This window comes from Bactrocera neohumeralis, chromosome 3 (assembly GCF_024586455.1).
Source record: "Bactrocera neohumeralis isolate Rockhampton chromosome 3, APGP_CSIRO_Bneo_wtdbg2-racon-allhic-juicebox.fasta_v2, whole genome shotgun sequence".
Lineage (NCBI taxonomy): Eukaryota > Metazoa > Arthropoda > Insecta > Diptera > Tephritidae > Bactrocera > Bactrocera neohumeralis.
The window spans coordinates 35,138,049-35,158,262 of record NC_065920.1 but is presented as its reverse complement, the minus strand read 5'-3'; the positions used below and the strand labels follow the sequence as shown (position 1 = coordinate 35,158,262).

At 34.3% G+C, this 20,214-nt stretch overlaps 1 protein-coding gene and 1 long non-coding RNA gene across 4 annotated transcripts in view; both read left to right on the top strand.

The window, feature by feature from the left end:
* Positions 1-20,214, top strand: part of LOC126754054 (uncharacterized) — a 155,289-nt gene that overhangs the window by 25,871 nt on the left and 109,204 nt on the right. The window lies entirely within an intron of this gene.
* Positions 1-20,214, top strand: part of LOC126754046 (cytoplasmic protein NCK1) — a 42,714-nt gene that overhangs the window by 18,062 nt on the left and 4,438 nt on the right. For 2 of the 3 annotated variants that reach the window (XM_050465912.1, XM_050465911.1), the window contains exons 3-6: positions 15,854-16,534; positions 16,805-17,009; positions 18,495-18,840; positions 18,927-19,355. In XM_050465912.1, the coding sequence (XP_050321869.1) occupies positions 16,021-16,534; positions 16,805-17,009; positions 18,495-18,840; positions 18,927-19,355 (1,494 nt within the window). In that variant the 5' untranslated portion in view covers positions 15,854-16,020. The remainder of the gene's footprint in view (positions 1-15,853; positions 16,535-16,804; positions 17,010-18,494; positions 18,841-18,926; positions 19,356-20,214) is intronic. The other variant, XM_050465913.1, reaches the window with a different exon arrangement.

Genomic DNA, 20,214 nt, shown 5'->3' with positions numbered 1-20,214 from the left:
TTCGCAGTAATATAGATTATAACTGGCTGAGTAATCAGTCGTTGAGTGTTATACCACGTGCATCCCAAAAGACTGATATCATAACCTTTCCAGCCGCCTTTTTCGGTTTTCCACGCCTGAGAACATCATCAGGTTCATCACGTGCAGTCCACTACAATGACTGTCGATTGGACTCCACTGAGAAATGATGGAGCTATGTTTCTATCACTGACGAAAAATTTCGGCTTTATTCCGATTAGAGAGCATTTAAACACTTCACAGAACCAGTTATTCGTTTTTTTTGTTGGATTATGAACTTGCGAGGCACCTACTTTGCTCATTTCGCCTGTTTCCAGCTTAGCAAATATCTTTTCAACGGTGGATTTCCCTGAGCCAAAATTCAACAGTATTTTCCCCAAAAAGCTAAATGCTTTATAAACACACGAAATGCTTTATGATCCATTTTTTTGTAAACTAACACAAGTTGCTTCACAAAATATTATATCTCAATAACTAATAGTTATAATCCAACTTATAGAAATCATATAGATGGTAGTAGTATTAAGGGGCTATACCAGTGTGACGCATGAAAAATTAGGCGATTTTCGTGAATTTTTTTAAAAGAAAGTATATTAAAAAAAAAAAAAATTTTACAAAAATATTGAAAAATAACGGAGTAATGTGCTGTCTGCGGAAGTGCCAAAAAAAAAAGTGCCTCAACTGCTGGCATGATTCCGGTCGATTGAGTAGCTGAAACAAAAAAATTCAAAATGTTTATTAAACTTAAATATATTTTCTATACAATGGACTACGATCTTTGAAAAATATCAAAAATTAAAAAAATGGCGCCATTTTGAAAAAAAAAAAAAATCGTTTTTTTTTTACGAAAAAAATTGTCGTTTTTTTAATGCCAAATTGACAATTTTCAGCCAATCAAAAAGATCGTAGTCTATTGTATAGCAAATGTATTCAACTATATCCAGTTTTAATTTGAAGTCGATCGGTTAATTTCTCGTTGAGTTATAGTGTCAGCAAATTTGAAAAATGTCGTTTCGAGAAAAACGCGTTTAAAGTTTCACTTATATATGTTTGCACCTCTGAGCGGTCGCTATTTAGAACGCTGCCATTCAAAAACTATTTAAAATACGACCTCGCCGATTTCACAGGATATTTTTGAATATATAAGCTATCGAAAAAGCAAAAAAAAAATTTTTTTTTTGAAAGTGTCACACTGGTATAGCCCCTTAACTATGTATCAGCCACAGTGAAGCGTGCACGGGTCCTCTAGTGTATGTATATAAATGATTAGCACGATGATGACGAGTCGATTTAGTGTATACGCGAACTAGTCCCTCAGGTTTTGAGATATCAATTAGAAATTTTTCCCCACGGACCATTTCAGCATATCATCATCATACAAACTGATCGATAAAAATCAGGTTCTTGTATGGAAAACTTTTTTATTTAACAAATTATCTTTACGAAATTCGACACAACATAAAGTTCGCTATAAGAAATACACATTTGAAGGGTGTTATAGCTTCGATGCCGTTGAGATTAAGGCTTTTTCTTGTTTTGAATTAAAACCTATAGTCAAATTATATTTATGAAAGTGAAAGAAAAATATTGTAAATTTTCTTATAAAAAATATGATTTTGAAGAAATAAAATTTATTTACAGATATTTTTCCCAGACCTGTCAGCAGACGGTGTAATCTTGTGTTTAATAAACTTTGACTAGTTACTAAATTTTTTGTTTTTATATACAAAATACACTAAACTCAAAAATAAAAGCTACCTACCTTTCGACTTATGAATATGAATATTGAACGCGGGGTGTTAATCTTTATAATCGTAGTTGTCTAAAAAATATATTTAAACAGGATTTTTAACACCGCATAAACTCTCGACATTTCATTTGTATGGAAATGATAAACTGCCATCATCCATTTAATGTACAAATGCTTATATTTACATTTTATCATTACATTTTCTATGCACTCTGTAACCAAATGAACTTCCTTAACACTGCAATCGGCCCCAGATATGTAGTGTTTGTATATTTTGGAAGACTTTGGTATAGTGTTGCTGTTGAGTTGCTTGATTACGCCCATGAATATTATTTAGGCACTTACTCCAACTCAAAATTCATGTATAAACATCCGTATTGCAGACACATGTTCACGCGGAAATCGCATCTACTGCAGTTAGAGATAATGTTTGATTTTATATTTCATTTGTACATTAATTTTACATCCGTAAAGTGCTACAATCAGCTAAGTTTCTGATTATTTATGCCTAGATTCCTGCTAAAAGTAGTAGTAATAAGAGATTATTCCCAGCACCAAATACAAAATTAATCATCATATTTAAGGGATCGCCTCAGTGTGAAATTTTCGAAAAATCTTTTTTTTGTCGCATTATCGGATAGTATACATTGTAATAAACATTTTCTCAAATTTTGAAATGGAAATGCAAATTATTATGGTCGCTCCAGCGTTTCTTGTTACAAGGGAACAGAGTGGCGAACGTAGCGACTCCAATTTTTAAACACGTTTTTCCAGAATAGTGTTTTTAAAAACGAAAGGAAGAGGGTTGAAGATACTACCTTGTTCCGATTTGGAGAGAACATTTTTAGCGTCATTCTCTATCGCGCAAATGGAAGCTGTCGAAAAAAGGCCAAATTTGATACTTTTTTTTTTTTTCAAACCACCGCTATTTTATCTAATTTCAAAAAGAAAAAGCTTCCATAGCGCGATGGCGATCTACAGATTAATAATCTTTTTGAAATTCTTGTTTTAGATCAAAATTGCGGCCGCAATCGTGGACATCGCACAGGACTTTTTTTACGTGTCATTTCAACAATTTATTTAACACCCAATAAATAAAAATAAAAACAAGAAAAAACGTTAACTTCGTTAGCTAAATACCCTTCACAGGTGCATTTCTGTTAGTAACTATGTGTTCAGTTTGTATGGCAGCTATATGCTATAGTCAACCGATCTGAACATTTTCTTCGGAGATTACATTGTTGTCTTTGAAAATAACATATACAAAATTTCGTGAATATATCTTGTCAAATGTGAAAGTTTTCCATACAAGCATTTGATTCCGATCGTTCAGTTTGTATGGCAGCTATATGTTCTAATGGTCCGATATCGGCCGTTCCGACAAATGAGCAGCTTCTTGAAGAGAAAATGACGTTTGCAAAATTTCAAAACGATATCTTAAAAACTGAGGGACTAGTTCGTATATATACAGACAGACAGACAGACGGACATGGCTAAATCGACTCAGCTCGACATACTGATCATTTATATATATACTTTATAGGGTCTCCGACGATTCCTTCTGGGTGTTACAAACTTTGTGACAAACTTAATATACCCTGTTCAGGGTATAAAAATCATTTTCTATTCGTCATTAATGTATTTATTTATTTAAAAAAACCGGACCTAATCGGTCAATTACAGTATTAAAAAAAAAAATCGCGAAACTCAGTGATTTTTCGGAGGGTCACACTGAGACGATCCCTTAACTTCTAACCAAGCAATGGGAACTAACGCAGATACTTGTGTATCCTTTACACACCCTGTTCTTTCCGTATCGATGGTTATGAAACAATCTACTTACGATAAAGCAGATTATCGACGGTATCAATGATCGCATACAAATTTTCGATCGGAAATTCTTTTCATATCGAATTCGTTTTCGATGGGGTTTCAAAGTTTAGACTCATTCTTTTGAAACCGATCGATTGCGAACTATTACGAACAAGAACACAAAGCGTGCCACAAGGCATCAGCGGTTTGGGCGACCAAAAGAGTCGACATCGGGACTATGCCGGGAGAAATTCTGTACTAAGATAGAACCATTTTGGAATGTTAAAGATATTGCAATGATTTATTCTTTTATTAATACGACGTATGTAACATGTTCCATCATCAAATTGGATCTTTATTCCGTTCATTGAAGTTCCAAATAACATGTAGGGGAGAAGAACTCCACACTCCGCGTGCTTTTCCATGCAAAGCTTGTCAAAGCGCACATACATACATAGATAGCTAATCAACCCTTTTGCATTTTCGCTACACTTTACACATTGCATTTATTTCAATTGCGGACGTAGAACATTCCAAAGTAAATCCGGATGACATTTAAAAATAACACTTGTATTAGAAGGGCGGTGTTGAAATGTTCATTGAAAAGAAGTGAAGTTATTAAAGTTATTTTTATTATTAAACGGAAAATATATAGTCAATTGTATATGTATTTATCTACACGAATATACAAATTTCACTAAAAAGCACTCTTTAAACTCATCTCTAACTACTTGACAAAAAGAATCTTTGCCGAATAAGGTAAAAAAAAGAAATTGTCTGAAGTAAAAACTATTTTTAAATAACTTTTTTGACGTTTTTATTATAAAAGTCTAAAATTGTGAAGACACTAGATTTGTAAGACAGCATCTGCATAACACTTACATACATATATGAGAGCTTAACTAAATCACTAGCGGATTTTATAGAAATATTTTTTTCAGAAACCAAAACTAAGATGGTATTCTTCAAATAGTTGTATTTGTACTCCAAGAAAGCTTGGATCAAAATTTAGAATACGGATGCGACTTTCCTAAAAACTCATAATCAGCAAATTTCATTAAAATATAGCTATTCGAAATTTATAGCAAAAGCATTGGTGGCATAACTTGGCAATCAAAAATTGAGAAACTATTGTAAAACTGTAATCGGGTTTTTTCTGATTAATCAAAATTGTCGTACTATTTATTGTCGCTATAATTGTGAGACCGATATTTACATTATAATGTGTTAATATTGCATTTTTTCGACTGTGATTAAATTCCTTATATTTTGAATATGCTATGTTTGTAACACCCAGAGAGAAACGTGGGAGACTCTATAAAATTTATAGAAGAATGATCAGCATGACGAGCTGAGTCTGTATATACAGATGGACTCTGTAGATGAGATATCAATTTGAATTTCTCCCCAAGAAGCTAGGAATCTGCCGTAAGCGCCGATGAAATCAAAATCAAGTTATTGTATCGACAACTTTTTTATTTTACGAGGTGTTTTCCTAAAATTTGTCATGAATTGTTGTCGAAGGCAACTCTTCCGTCTCGGATTTTTTTTACATCGAACCATTATAGCATACATAGTTGTATATGTATGTAGCTGGCATAAAAACTGATTGATCAAGTTCTTGTATGGAAACTGTTTTATATGTATAGGGTATTATATACAATTTTAATTTGAAATATATAAAAATTAAATGTTAAAAGATCTACTTCGGGCCATATATACATACATATATACATACTGGGGCAAACACGAACTCTGACTTTTGGACTTGTCAGTTTAGTCCTTTTACATATCATCGCTGTGTTCTAATCTGTTGATATTTCCTATTGTTTCGTATGCATTGTAGCAGGGTAGAAAATGGTTCGTTATTCTCGTTACGTTAACAGATACGGTGCGAACTAGTGCTTTGATAAATGCTCTCCAAAAGGCAAATGATTCATTATTGTGGCGGTAAGTCTGTATATATAGTACGAGGGCTGCTATATATATTTCTGGCCTAATATTAAAAATAGGAATATTTATCAACGAAAATGGTTTTATTGTTTTTCAAAATATTCTCCATCAAGATTTATACACTTTTGCATGCACTCAAACCAATTTTCGAAGCACTTTTTCCACTCCGATTGAGACACCTTCAAAACATGGTTTTTGAATGCTTCAACAGCATCTTCTGGCGACGAAAATCGTTGACCACGCATTATTTTCTTGATGTGTGGGAATAAAAAGAAGTCATTGGGTGCCAAGTCAGGGCTGTACGGCGGATGACCCACCAATTCGACGTTTTGGCCGGTCAAAAAGGCACTGGTTTGAGCCGATGTGTGAGAGCTCGCATTGTAATGGTGCACAATGATTCGTCTTCTCTTGTTCATTTTTCGAATTTCTCCGAAGACTTCAGGCAAACAAATGGTGGTGTACCACTCAGAATTGACCGTCCTACGTTGCTCAAGCGGAACAGTCGCCACATAACCAGTTTTGCCGAAGAAACAGGCGACCATTTGATTCGAAGTGGTTTTTCCACGAACAACTTTCGTTGGATTTGGCTCGTCTTGGAAGACCCACACGGTCGATTGCTGTTTTGTTTCGGGCTCATACGCATAGATCCATGATTCGTCACCTGTGACGATCTTATAAACGTCTTTTGAAGCACCGCGATCGTATTTTTTCAGTATTTCTTTACACCAATCCACACGAGCCTTTTTTTGAGCGATTGTCAAATTGTGCGGGATCCAACGAGAACAAACCTTTTTTACGGCCAGGTGTTCATGCAATATCGAATGTATGCTGGTGGGAGAAATGCATAGGCATGCCTCTATCTGAAGGTATGTTACATGACGGTCTTGCATTATCAGGTCACGTACGGCATCGATGTTTTCTGGCACAACGAATGTTTTTGGACGACCTTCACGACGACCGCCTTTGAGCGAGCTTCGGCCACGATTGAATTCGTTGTACCAGTTTTTCACAGTGCTATAGAATGGTGCGTCATAGCCTTACAAAGATTTTAGTTCATCGATGCACTCTTGTCGAGATAATCCACGTCGAAAGTTGTGAAAAATGATCGCACGAAAATGTTCACGAGTTAATTCCATTTTTTGGCCGAGATGAATTTTTTAATTCCCTGTAAATAAAACAATTCACGATTAAATGACAAAACGTTCTGAGTGATGATATGCTAAAAAATGTCGAAACTTTCCAATGGAAATGTCAGATTGCACCTGGCAACACTTAGGCCAGAAATATATATAGCAGCGTCCGTATGTACATACATATGAGTACTCCCCTTAACCGGTTTAGTAGGCCACTTACCTTTATCTTTTCTTAGCTTAACCAAACTTCCTATTACCTTATCGCTCGATATGAAGGTCCATTTGCTTTGTGTTGTGACTCAATTTGGATTTCTTGAATTCCTGACTTCTCTAATCCTTAACAGCGATGATAAATGCTATGAAACAGCACACAGCTCGAGTATACGGCTGTCTGAACAATCATCAGTGCTTTTCAGGGCTTTTATAAGCTTAATTCCGCTTTTATCCGGGTAAAACGTGCTAATCGAGTTTTATAAACCAAAAAAGAGCGATGTAACAGTAGGTTAACATCTCGTTACCCCTGCGACAAGCACTTTGAGGGCACACAAAATTATATTGTTAGTTCCTAAGACAGAAACTATCATGTATGATTTTGGAAATTTCAAGATCTCTCTACATAAATAGGCTACATAAATATATTTGTTTCAGTGATAATCTTTCCATGTTCTCACTCACGTTTTCGAAAATCTAGTTATATGTTACTTTTTAAATCGTATGTGATATTTACCTGATTTGAGAACATGCTGCTATTATGGCCGAAATTGAAGAATAAACCGGTCTTTACGCGTTTGTATTTATACACCGTATAGTGGACTTGGCAACGAATGGCTTCTTTTTATTCCTTTACATAAAAATAAACTAATAGGTCAACATTTTTCGACACCTGAAAAGGTGGCTGATGCGTTTAGAACGCATTTTTTGGAGATACATCAATCACATTGGCAAAATTGCTTCAACATTTGGTTCAAACGCAAGCAAAGGTTATAGATCTTAATGGATAAATTTTCGAAAAACTATAAAGCGGTTTCCGATGATTAATATTTGTTTTTGTTCGCTAATCCCGAAATATCGTTCATTCCCGCCAAGTTTTCGAATGTGTAAATTTATTGTTAAATATATTTATTAAAGATTTGGTTTATTTGAAATAAAAGGCTCCTCACGGAAGAATTTAAACGCTCAAAAGCATTTCTTTCTATATTATTCACCAATATCAACATATGTATTACTTACATAAGCATATTTATATTTGTTTATCAGTTCTGATCGCGACCTTCACCTTTAATTATTTTTTCTTTTTAAGGCGCCAATATATTTACATACATACATATTGTACACAAATTTTGCGTGGACGCACTGCAGACAAATGGAGTCAAGCAAATAATTGTTACGTATTAATGTAAACCAATGAATGATTTGCTGACACAATCGAAATAAACCAGTTGCATTTATGTTTTCGTTCAATCTCTACGCTCCCGCTCTTTCTTGACTTCGCACAAGTAATTTGCAGACATGCATATGTACATATATATTTTGTATAATACATATGTACATATATATACATTAAGTAGATCATTTAAGCCGAAGTGCTTATGATTCATCAGCTTTTGTACATTCATAGCTACATAAATATTTCTATTATAAAGTTGTGTTTTTCATAGCCAACACTATATAGTAAATTCAAGCAGCACAATGGATTAATAAAACTTCTGAATTGCTCAGCTTACTCTGCTTAGTATTCGAGTTTACCGGATTGTAAAAGACATATCGCTCATTTACATGAATAGTGTCATAACTCGAAAACAGTTTATTTTTAAGGAGCGCTATAAAGTTTTCAACTGTATCTTTTTAACAAATATAAAGTGCTGACCATAAGTGGTCTAAAAAGTCTGCACTACAGCTTTTCCTTAGGCATAACCGTTTTCCACTTTGAATTATGCCTTAATTGTGGTTAAAAGCAAGACATAACAAGTGGAATAACGTCGCATTCTTTTCTCGACTGTTTAATTTTCACGGCATCAGAATGCAATTTTTACATAATTTGTACAATGACATTGCGGACATTTCATTTCATAGTACTTAACTTAAAACCGTGTTTTTTGAGTTATGACACTATTCATGTAAATGAGCTATGTTTAACCATTCGTTCTTCTCGAGTTCATTTGAGGTCGTGGGTGTATAGGAGTTTCCTTGAAAACCGACTTTTTAAGGCTATAAAAAGATTTCTTATGATTTTTATTTGCCTTTTAAATTATGTGACTTTAGTGTCTGAAAATTATAATTTATTTACCTGAGATCTTGGCGGGTTTCCTCCGGTTATAAGTTCGATATAATTACACGCTGTGTTAAGCCATTTTAGTTATGATTAAGAATATTCAGAGTTGTAAGTCGTAAGTTTGAAAATTATTTTCCTAAAATGTTACTTTAACTGGTTTTTTGAGGTTGTTTCATTAAAGTGCTATAACCAAATATTATATTTATATATATATTATGTATTATTTCACATTACTTTAGTTCACATTTATTATCACGCTTCGAAAAATCTATCCGACAACCACCCTAAAAATGTTTAACCTTCTCTCAAATATGGCTGAAAAAGTTTTTTTTACGTGTAGTTCTTTTTCAATGATGTAATAAGAAGAAAATCTCAGTTTGAAAACCGCCGATTTACAAGTAGTGATTTGGCTTGGTAGACGAAGACGCCCAAAGAAGTTTGAAGATAAGGCTTGAACGCTCCAAAAAACTTCAACAAAAAATGGATTCGAGGACAACCCTAAATGCAAAAGATTACACATGAAACCTGGCCAACCGGTCAAATCAACGGCAAAGCCGAATATATATGACTTACTTATGCCAAGGTATGGTGGGAGCAGAAGAGGGTGCGGTATTATGAGCTTCTAAAACCGAGCGAAACCATTAATTAGGAACGCCATAAAATTAAAACGATTGGTTACCGAAAAACGCCCAGACCCCTGACCCTCACCCGCTTTATCACCCAGCTCCTTCTGACTATTATTTGTTTCGGTCGATGCAGAACGATGTCTCTGGAATACGGTTCACATTAGAACAGAATATGAAAACCCAAGCAGACAGTTCTTTTGGGATGAATGTCCAAGTTGTCAGAAAGATGGGAAAACGTTACAGCTTCAGTTGGGGAAATACTGTGAATAATACTATTGTAAATGTTTTTTTTATACGATTAAATTTTCAAAAACTCGAATATTGTTATAAACCCAACAAATGGCAGAAAAAAGAATCGGGATATTCTCAAATCCCATCTTCTTCAATCTTCAGACGGAATGTCTAAAAATGTTAGAGTAATCAGATCTATCTGATTGGGATAGTAGTTACGAAGTGGTTCGAAGAAGTATAATAAAATCAGTGCAGAAGTACTCTATACCAATGGAACCAAATCTGAAATGTAGTAAAAATATAATGAGTGCGAATTGTATCAAGATGACTTCAAATATTTATTAAACAGAACACGATCTCGGAAATCTCGTATGCAGGGTCTAGTAAAAACAAATCCATTATTTTTGTGTTAAATTGAAGGATTTATTTAGCATAGTTAGAATATATCGATTTATCACGCTTATAGAAAACTTTCCTCCATTGGTAAAAAACTGGGACACAGTTTTTCATTAGCAAAATCTTTCGTCATAGATACGAGTAGGAACCGGTATTAATCACTTGGTGACAGGTCTAGAATACATATACTCGTAAGTTGAATGCATAAGAATCTCCCAACCAAGCTCCCGAAGCTTTTGACGAGGCTCTATCGATGTGTGTTTTAAATGGTCCTTTATTCAAAGAAACGGTAAAATATGGCGTATTTTAGCCTATCTATGAGGGGTGCCAAAACAATACTGAGTCAAGCAATCACAAAACTGTCTGAGAAGTATTTTTAGTACAAAGAAAAACACTTTAATGAATTACATTATATCCAACCAAACAGACAGAATATATCAGTAAACTCATTATATAATGACCAATCATCCACTTTGGTATTAACTAATATTCTATCCTATATAAACGACGTAAAATTCACAAAAAACGAACGGGAGCTATCATATTAAGATTCTGGTTTAAGGCATGAATCAATTGCCTTAAGCCTTAGCACCCAATTCTATCACGCTATGATACACACTCACTTATTTTTAATTTAAGATTTCTTACATATTAACCGTCGAATATAATTGTTCTGGTTGAAATATGTTTAAACTAAAGTAATTATTCGAGGATAATTATTCAAGGTGCGTTCCAAAGTAAACAGCGCCCCCTGGTGGTGCCACCTATATGTGACTCGTGCATTAAAATCTGCTATCTTTATCGATTGTCCAGTGAGAATTTCATGACATTTCATTGATTGGAAGTGAAGTTATTGCGTTTTAAGTGTCAGTATGTTTGTGTTAACGGTGCGAAAATGAGCTTCGAACAAAGAGCCAACAATTAATTTTGTTTTAAAATTGGTAAAACTTTTACCGAAATGTTGCAATTGATGAAACAAGTTTATGGCGATGATTGCCTATCCCGAAGTAGAGTGCACGAGTGGTTTCAACGTTTTCAAAGTGGTCGTGAGGACATAAATGACGATCAACATGTGGGCCAATCAAAATCCGTGATTACCGGAAATTCCATCGAAACTGTGCGTGAATTCAACAAAAATCAGCCGAAATCATCATTGAAATTCATGAAAATGGAATTGAACATCTCCAAAACATCGATTTATCGCATTTTGACCGTACATTTGGGCTTACGGTTTGTTCCGCACAAATTGACTGACGACCAAAAATTGCTCAGAATCCAACATTGGAAGCACGATTATTTGACCAAAAATCAAATTTTAACCGTTAACCATTCCCCATATTCCCCCGATATGGCACCGTGCGACTTCTTCCTTTTCGGAAAAAATGCATTTGCCAATGAAAGGAAAGCGTTATGCAGACGTAGAGGCCATACTGGCGGCCATACAGGCCAACGAGCTCAAACACTCGTTCGACATGCTTTTGGGCCGTGCAAAAAGCTGTATTGATGCAGAAAGAGACTAACTATTTTGAATAAAATAAATTGATTTTGCCGAAAAAAAACATTTGTTCTCTTTTGTTTTAAGTCCTGTTTACTTTGGAGCTCACCTTGTAATACTTTTTAATAATGTTATTAAGTTACAAATTTAATTTAATATTAAAGATAAAATGGCCAAGTATTGAAATGATCTAAAACTCCCATTTTACCGGAGCCTAGTGATTTGAACAGACTCATGAATGTTCCAATTTTATTTTATGTTCGATATTACTGTAACTTGCATTTATATGTAGTATAGATTTGGTTGTTAATTTTCCTTTCATGAGCTATAAATACTTTACTCTGACCCATAGCGGAGTCTGATAAGGAATAGCAACTTCGTTCAAAGGCGCACAATGGATGTCTCTCTCTTCAAGAACCAACAACAGCGTGTCGAATTGCATGACGAAGTTGTGGGTTTTTTTGAGATAGTGGAAAAACATATAATGTATGTATGTGCATGCAGGTTGAATAATGCAATTGTATATGTCTTTAAATTAATGTACATAAGTACATATTTGCCTTTAATGAGCACAAACTAAATATTTCAGTTAGGTTATGCACCCGTCAAAATTTCGATAAGCTTCCGAGTTTGAATATTAGCTTTTACAGCTAATTGCTCTACACAGTACAAATCGGTTCAAGACAGAGCTTATAATTAAAGTCAGCACGCCTATGTTCCATACGTGATTATAGCCTTCACATTTTTTGTCGCCATCATAAAATTAATTTATGTCTTTTAAATTTTGATTTTTCCTCGATAAAACAAGTAAAAAGTGAATCGGCTCTCGTTTCGTTCGCTGTTGTTAAATTGCCTTTTCTGTTGGCAAGCGAAGTGTTTAACTTTTTCCATCACTGTTATAACAACTCTTGTTGTAATTGTTATGTGTTGTTTTTGTTACTGTTGCTTACTGTCGCCGTCATATGGTTGTAAATGTAGTTTTTGCTCCCAGATACTACAACTTTCACTTGTTTTCGTTTGTTTGCATTTTCAATCTTGTCATGGCTCCACTACAGTTGAAGCATATCGCGGAGCCACATGCCATTACGAGTAACCAACAATTATTATTATTAGCTTCAAATTCAGTTTTATCTATTTGGGCTGTTACTCACTACTCATGCCTGATAAACGTAATTCATGTGCTTATGCATATGAGAGTGTCCGTTATTTCCCAAGTAGTTTCTTTTTTGCAAACGCCCTTTAAAGCTTCAGTTCATGTCATAAAAAAGGATCCAACGTAAACAAGCTTTTTATTTTAAATACATATAATCGTGGCCAAATTATGTACATATATGTCATCCATATAACATGGAATTATTTGATATGTTGCATTGTACAATTACACCCACAACCTTAAAAATAAATTATATTCTATTACAAAAGGTTTTCTTTGATTGTCTCCATAAAAACATTCTTTCAAAGTGATACGCAGTTAATAGTATACATAAAATGTACTGAAAATGTGCAAAAGACAAATAAAATCCTTTAAAAATATTTGGGCGAAGTAAAATGGTTTGAAAACTTGACATCAACTGAAACTTCGACTTGGGAAATAATGAACACCCTAATATATATGCATTTCGCACGGAATAAATGATAAGCATTTAAAAAATGTTAATCAGTTTTGATAAAACGAAAGTAAATACAAATACAATAGCTAAATAGCAAATAAATTTTTTTTCGATTCGAGAAATTTTTCGCCAAAATGCTCGCTTTTCTAATACATGAACATTGTGTATGATTCAACTTAGCTTTTATCATTAGCGATTTCTTAAGAGTGTATTCTCAATTTACCTTCCATTATTGATAATTTCAACTTTTAATTGCACACAACTTTATGTGGTTTATACGTTGTATGTTGGTATACATACCAATTTTATTCATATTCTTTTAGAGAAAATTTGTTCGAAACTCTTTATATGTAATGTATGGGGGATAAGGGACATAGACCCGATTTTATACATTTTTGACGCAAGTGTGTAATAATATTATTGACCAATATTTTAAGTAGAAAGTCATTTTAGTCTCTATCGTCCACATATATGAGGGCTTGAAAAGTTATTGTTCGATTTTGGAAATTTTTAGTCTCGTATGGTATACCTTAAGGGGGTATTCTACTCTAGAAGCATGAATTTCAGGTAATTTTTAAAGTGTCGTAAAAAAAGGCAATTAATATTTTTACTATCCATTTTTTATGGTGTTTTTATTGATATCTTAAGAATACAGAAAAAAATTTTACAAAAAAATATTAAAAATTAAAATAATTAGAGGGGGGGTTGAGACAGGTGTAAAAAAAATGGCGCATCCTGGTGACATTGATCCTGACTCTCCTGGTGGTCTGAAAGAAAATCAAAAGAAATTCTTAATCAGTAAGGATGCTGTTACAGTCCCTACCTCAGGGAACACGAAAATTTTTTTTTTTTTGAAAAACGTCGACTGCCTGAAAATAAAAATAATTTTTTACGCTTTTTCTTTAAATTCCTGAATTTTTTTAAAATATTAAAAACAAAAATTTTGACACGATGCTTATAAGAACGATAAAGGGTTATATAAAGAAGGTTCACACGAAATTTCAAGTAAATCGGTTGTATAGAACTTGAGATAATGCCGGTACCGTGTGGAAAAAAGTAGTTTCGAGAAAAACGCGTTTAAAAAATTCGATACGGCCGAACCGGGCTAGGGACTGCGTCACTAAAGTGACTAAAGTGATTCACTCTTAAAATAATTTTAATTTTTAAAAATCCTTTGGAGGATATGTTCTTAAGGGTCTAAACTTTAAATATATGAAAAAAATCGAATTTTTCAAAATTCTAGAGTGGAATACTCCCTTAAAGATACAATTTGTGCAAAGCTTTATTTTGATATATTTATTCGTGTTGATTTGTATACCGTAAAGTGAAAGAATCAGATAGATTTGTAAATTGCATTATATGAAAAGTAGGCTTGGTTAGCGTTGAACGCATGAACGGATAATGTTATGTATTCAATTTCGTTGAGTCGAAAAAATGTGGTCTAAGTAAATCTGGTGTTTTGTAAAAAATCTATATAAAACCTTTTAGGTCGGTACTACGCCCACTTTTTAAAATTTGTATTCCCCTTCTCATGCAATTCGTTGTACCAAATAACAGTTTTGTATCTTTCAATTTATTTGCTAGTTCTCTGGTTTTGCATCTAAATTTCAATAATCGTTCGGGGCCGTTTGTAAAGGAGTAAACTTGCCCACTAAACGGATTTGGATTTTAATATCATATTGTATGAAAGCGAGAACAACAAGTTCAAAGAAATAATTTATTTTTTTAAACATGGGGTGAATGTCGTATTAATTAATTAAACATATGATTAATGTCATATTATATAAACATTGACTTGAAATATATAATAGACATTATGAGTAAACTAATATTTTTCAAATGATATAAAATCTATATAATTTTATCATTAGTTCTAAAAATATATGTAGTTGTCATATAATTTTTCAACTACTCGATTATCACTCTCATACATATACACATACAATGCATATTTGAAGTTATATACGGTCAGTAAATGGAAGATCATAAATGGGAGCTCTGCAGTGACGTTTTTGGAAAAAAATATATTGAATCATATCGTAAAAACATCTTTTTCACAACACAAATATTGCATCCGTTGAAGTGTCGTAGACTTGTATGTGTGTGATATGAGGTAATCACTCTGATAGCAGTAGTGTTGTACTCTGTGAGGATTTATTAAGACCGTAACTCATTTAGGTTCGCACATATACCATTGAAATTTTAATTTATTTGCCTTTTATTTAAATACATTATGTTACATAGGTGTACGATACATACACATATTACATAATTTTGCAGCACACCAACATATTTTGAATTTGTTGCGAAATATTTTTTTGCATTTGCTATTATTATATATTCAATTATTGTTATTCTATTTGCTTATTAACTGCTAGTGAATGCCTTAATTATAATTTGTTGGCCTTTTCTCTTTCTTTATTTGTTTTCTTTCTGCATTTCTTGATTGATCACATCAACCAACTCAACTCGTATGCACATCAATTTCGGTTCACACACATCATACATATCGCCAACTGTCGTCTATTCGTTGTTGTTGTTGTTATCGTTGTTATAGCAATGAATGAACTCAATTGGCAACGAGTCAGACTAACCGAGGGCAACATTGAAACTATTTTCACTTATACTCAGGAGCCAAATTGCCGTCGTTGTGATTAGCATCATCCATAAATCTAGTGAGAACCCGTAGGACGTCGCCTCCTCCGCGCTTAGAGGAGTACTGGAATGTTGGAATATCCCCAACGATTTGCTCGCAATATCCCCGATTCCTCAACGGCGAGTAACGTACCGATAAATCAACAGCAACATCAACATCAATTACACCATCATAATCATAATCACCAGCAATCACATCAACAACCACACGTACTGATAGGCAATAGTAGTGGTGGTGGCTTAGTCGGTGCCCACTACCACCAGCAATATCCACCCCAGCCCTATCCAGCAACACCGGGTTCGCCAGCACATCAACATCGGCATATACCACAACAACACGCAACAGCAATTGCAGTGACCGCCTCATATCAACCACGCTCACAGTCGCAGCAGCAGCAGCAGCAGCAACACCAACGCACCCTGTCGACCGCATCCAGTTGTAGTGCACAGCACAAGAGCGTGACCTTCGGTCAAGTGACGGCAGCGTCCAATATCGCCGGATACGCAGGCGATTACAGCGGCGGCAGCAGCAGCGGTAACTCCAGTTGCGGTCAACAATCAATGGCGGGCAACATGAAACACGGTTGGTACTAAACAAAAAGTAGACCGCATACATACATACATACATACAAAAATAATTGCATAAATGTAACAGTATTCATAAAGGTAATATGTTGCAAAAACGTTGTTTCGAAAAGAATAAGTATGAGTAAAACAAAAACAAACAAGTCGAACCGCCGGACAAAGCCGAGCATTAAGCCCCTATGTATGTATGTGTGTTGCTGCTTTAAGTCGGTTGTAATTGTTTATTGAATGCAAATTACTTTTGATATTTCTCTTTGGTATTTCACAGGCAAATCACAAGAAGACGTTTGCTACGTTGTAGCCAAATACGATTATGCGGCGCAAGGTGCGCAAGAATTAGATTTGCGAAAAAATGAACGCTACTTACTGCTAGACGATTCAAAACATTGGTGGCGTGTGCAAAATAATCGCAATCTGTCAGGTTATGTACCTAGCAATTATGTGAAGAAGGAGAAACCGTCATTATTCGATAGGTGAGTTGGCGCCTACTTAAGTTCTTAGTAGGAAAAAAACAATTCACTGCAACTGAACTTAACACTTTATATTGTTTAATAACTCTTTCTATTTTGTGAATGCAACACTAATTATGAGTTTTACTTTCTGTAATGTGTTAGTTTTGTCTATAATTTGGTATTCTTGTTGCTTTGCTTACATTATGATTTTCGTATTCGTAGTTTGTCGCTCCTTGTTTCCAATCATTACACAAAAAACACTAAAACCAACATCAAATTCAAGATACTTCGTATTGAATGATTCGGTTATTCATAGATTGGCTGACTAGTAGACTGCTAACAGCCATCTTAAAAAGGAAATGTATTCTTCTAGCATGTTATCAAAGTAATCCTGTCCACTAAAAGGCGAACCTTTAATTTTTCAGAAGTGTATATTGAATTAGTTGAGGAATTTGTTTTAAAAGGTGATTCAGCATTTTTCTACGGAATCCAAATCAATATTTTTAGAATATTTCCGAAATTATTATTTTTATACTTTACCAATTCTTTTTATTTAATTAACAATATGGGAAGAGTTTTGTTTTTACAATTGTAGGGTTTTACAAACTGATGAGCTCCAAACCACTTATGATCTGATCTCAATGTAAAACAACAACCGATTCTAGAAAAATTGTCCTTCACTTTAAAATTGTGTCAAGGTTCATATACATGATTTTCAGAAGGGAATTTAAAATATTTAACAAATCATGTCTACCAATTTATGGTGTTAATTGTTTATTGTTCTTCTGGAAGACATATTAGGAAAGCACCAACATCAGATATAAAATTGGAATTCTTATTAACAAAGCTGAGTTATTAATAAATTAAAAAAAATTAGTAGTCTGTATTACTGTTCTTCAAAGCTTGCCTGGGAAGCTAACATTTTTTTTTTATTTTTGAAAGTTTTACTTTACTTTTTGTCAAAAAAAAATATTAGTGAATAATTTGAATATATTGTTACCAAAAGTCATGAAAAAGTTTATACAATTTCAATAATGTAAATTGATCTAAAAACCTATGTATATATGTACATAAGTCACTAATCGGTTTGTGAAAGGCTATATTATCAAAATGTTTCGAACATTACTTTATGTTTGGAGAACTAGAAACATTTGCGTATTTTACCGGTAATTTAAATATAATTACATACATATTATATTCCATGTGCATTCGTAAAATATTTTCATGTTTAAATTACTCCTAATACGTTCGGATATAAATGTAGCATTGAATACATATAGATTCCCTGCATCGTTATATTAAAGGAAATCCACCCATATATATAATACACCTAGTTTAACCAAAAGTCCACATAACTATTGAATTGCATTCCATGACATGTAGCTAAACCCTCTTATATTTGAATCGTTAGCATACAATTGCGGCATTCATACATAGCTTTCTTAATTATAAAACAAATAACTGGTTCCAATATACATTGTTAATTTGTACTTTGCTTTCTTGCAGCATTAAGAAAAAAGTGAAAAAAGGCTCCGGTTCGAAAACATTACCAAATTGTTCACCCTCAAGGCAAATTGAAAGTCCAACAATGTCACGACGTTTACCACCAGATCCAGCCGAAGCTATTGGCACTGCAATCGTTAAATATAATTATCAAGCCCAACAGCCAGACGAACTGTCACTGAGCAAAGGGACACGTATTCTCATACTTGAAAAGTCAAACGATGGCTGGTGGCGTGGACAGAGTGGAAATGCCGTCGGCTGGTTTCCAAGTAATTACACAACTGAGGATTGTGATAATGACGGTGAAATACACACCTATGCCATGGCGGAGAATGTGCTCGACATTGTGGTATAAATTTCTTTTTTCAATTATTTACCAAATAAAAACAAAAAATCAATAAGAAATACATTAAATTTAAATTATATTCACTTTAGGTCGCGCTTTATAGCTTCTCATCGAACAATGATCAAGAACTGTCATTTGAGAAAGGCGACAGACTCGAAATTGTGGATCGTCCAGCATCTGATCCAGATTGGTATAAGGCAAGAAATAATCAAGGTCAAGTCGGTTTAGTTCCACGCAACTATCTCCAAGAATTAAACGATTATCTAGCTACACCGTTCCGTAATAATAGTGGTGGCAATGGCAATGGCGGTGGTGGCGGTAGCAGTGGTGGTGATTCAATTGATCGTCGCAATGACGGCATGTCTGCGCAATCTTCACCACCTATGGCACCGATGGAACGGCCAAATTTGGCTGGGAAATCTTGGTATTATGGCGCTATCACCCGTAGCCAATGCGACACAGTATTGAATCAACATGGACATGATGGTGATTTCCTTATACGAGATAGTGAGACTAATGTAAGTGTTGATAGTATTAGTATTATTCCTAGAAAAATAATTATTTTTAGTATTTTAATTACATTTTGTTATTTAAAATTCTTATCTATATTGTTGGTTATGTATAGTCTCTAAAACTATTGACTGAATGCCTGACGCCGCTACCACTCTTTCATCGAGTTTGGCACCTTGTTCAGGAATCACTCAACAAATCCTCATTCCTCGCTCATTCTGTTTTCAAGACAAGACTACGAAGTAATATAACTTGTGTCCGTTTATATCCTTATTTCGTTTGGTGTTCTTTGTGGACGTATTTGGTGGATTTTGTACTAGTAGCAACAACCATAGATTAGACTTCTGTAATTTAAGTGCATTGAAAATTAACTAAGCCTGAGAGAGAGAAGATTGTTGAGCTGGAGAGGAATACCATTAGTAATTTGATAAAGAAGAGTGTTAGGCTCCTTGCAGAGAAGAAACGAGAAATTCGTGAAGATAGTTATTTACTTCTTCTTCGCCCGCAATTATTGCCAATGTACAAACACGCATAAAATTCGCAAGTTGTTACCGGACAGCACGTGATTAAAAGACAAAGAAAAGTTTTTGGCAAAGCCAATCAGCCAACAGGACATTAACTACGCAGCACCGGAATATAACAGGATGCCTCTAGATGTGAACCCATCAAACATACAGCGAGGCCCGTAAGCTTTCGGTTGACGAATTACTCTCCAGACATTTTAAAGATGTTAAACAGTGACTTATCCAGAATCGACCTCGAAATACCATACAGCGAGTCCCCGCTTGATTCTAACCAATTTTGCATTACAATTACAGCACTTGAAACAATAATCCGACCCCATCGAAACAGCAAGTTTTCTGGAGC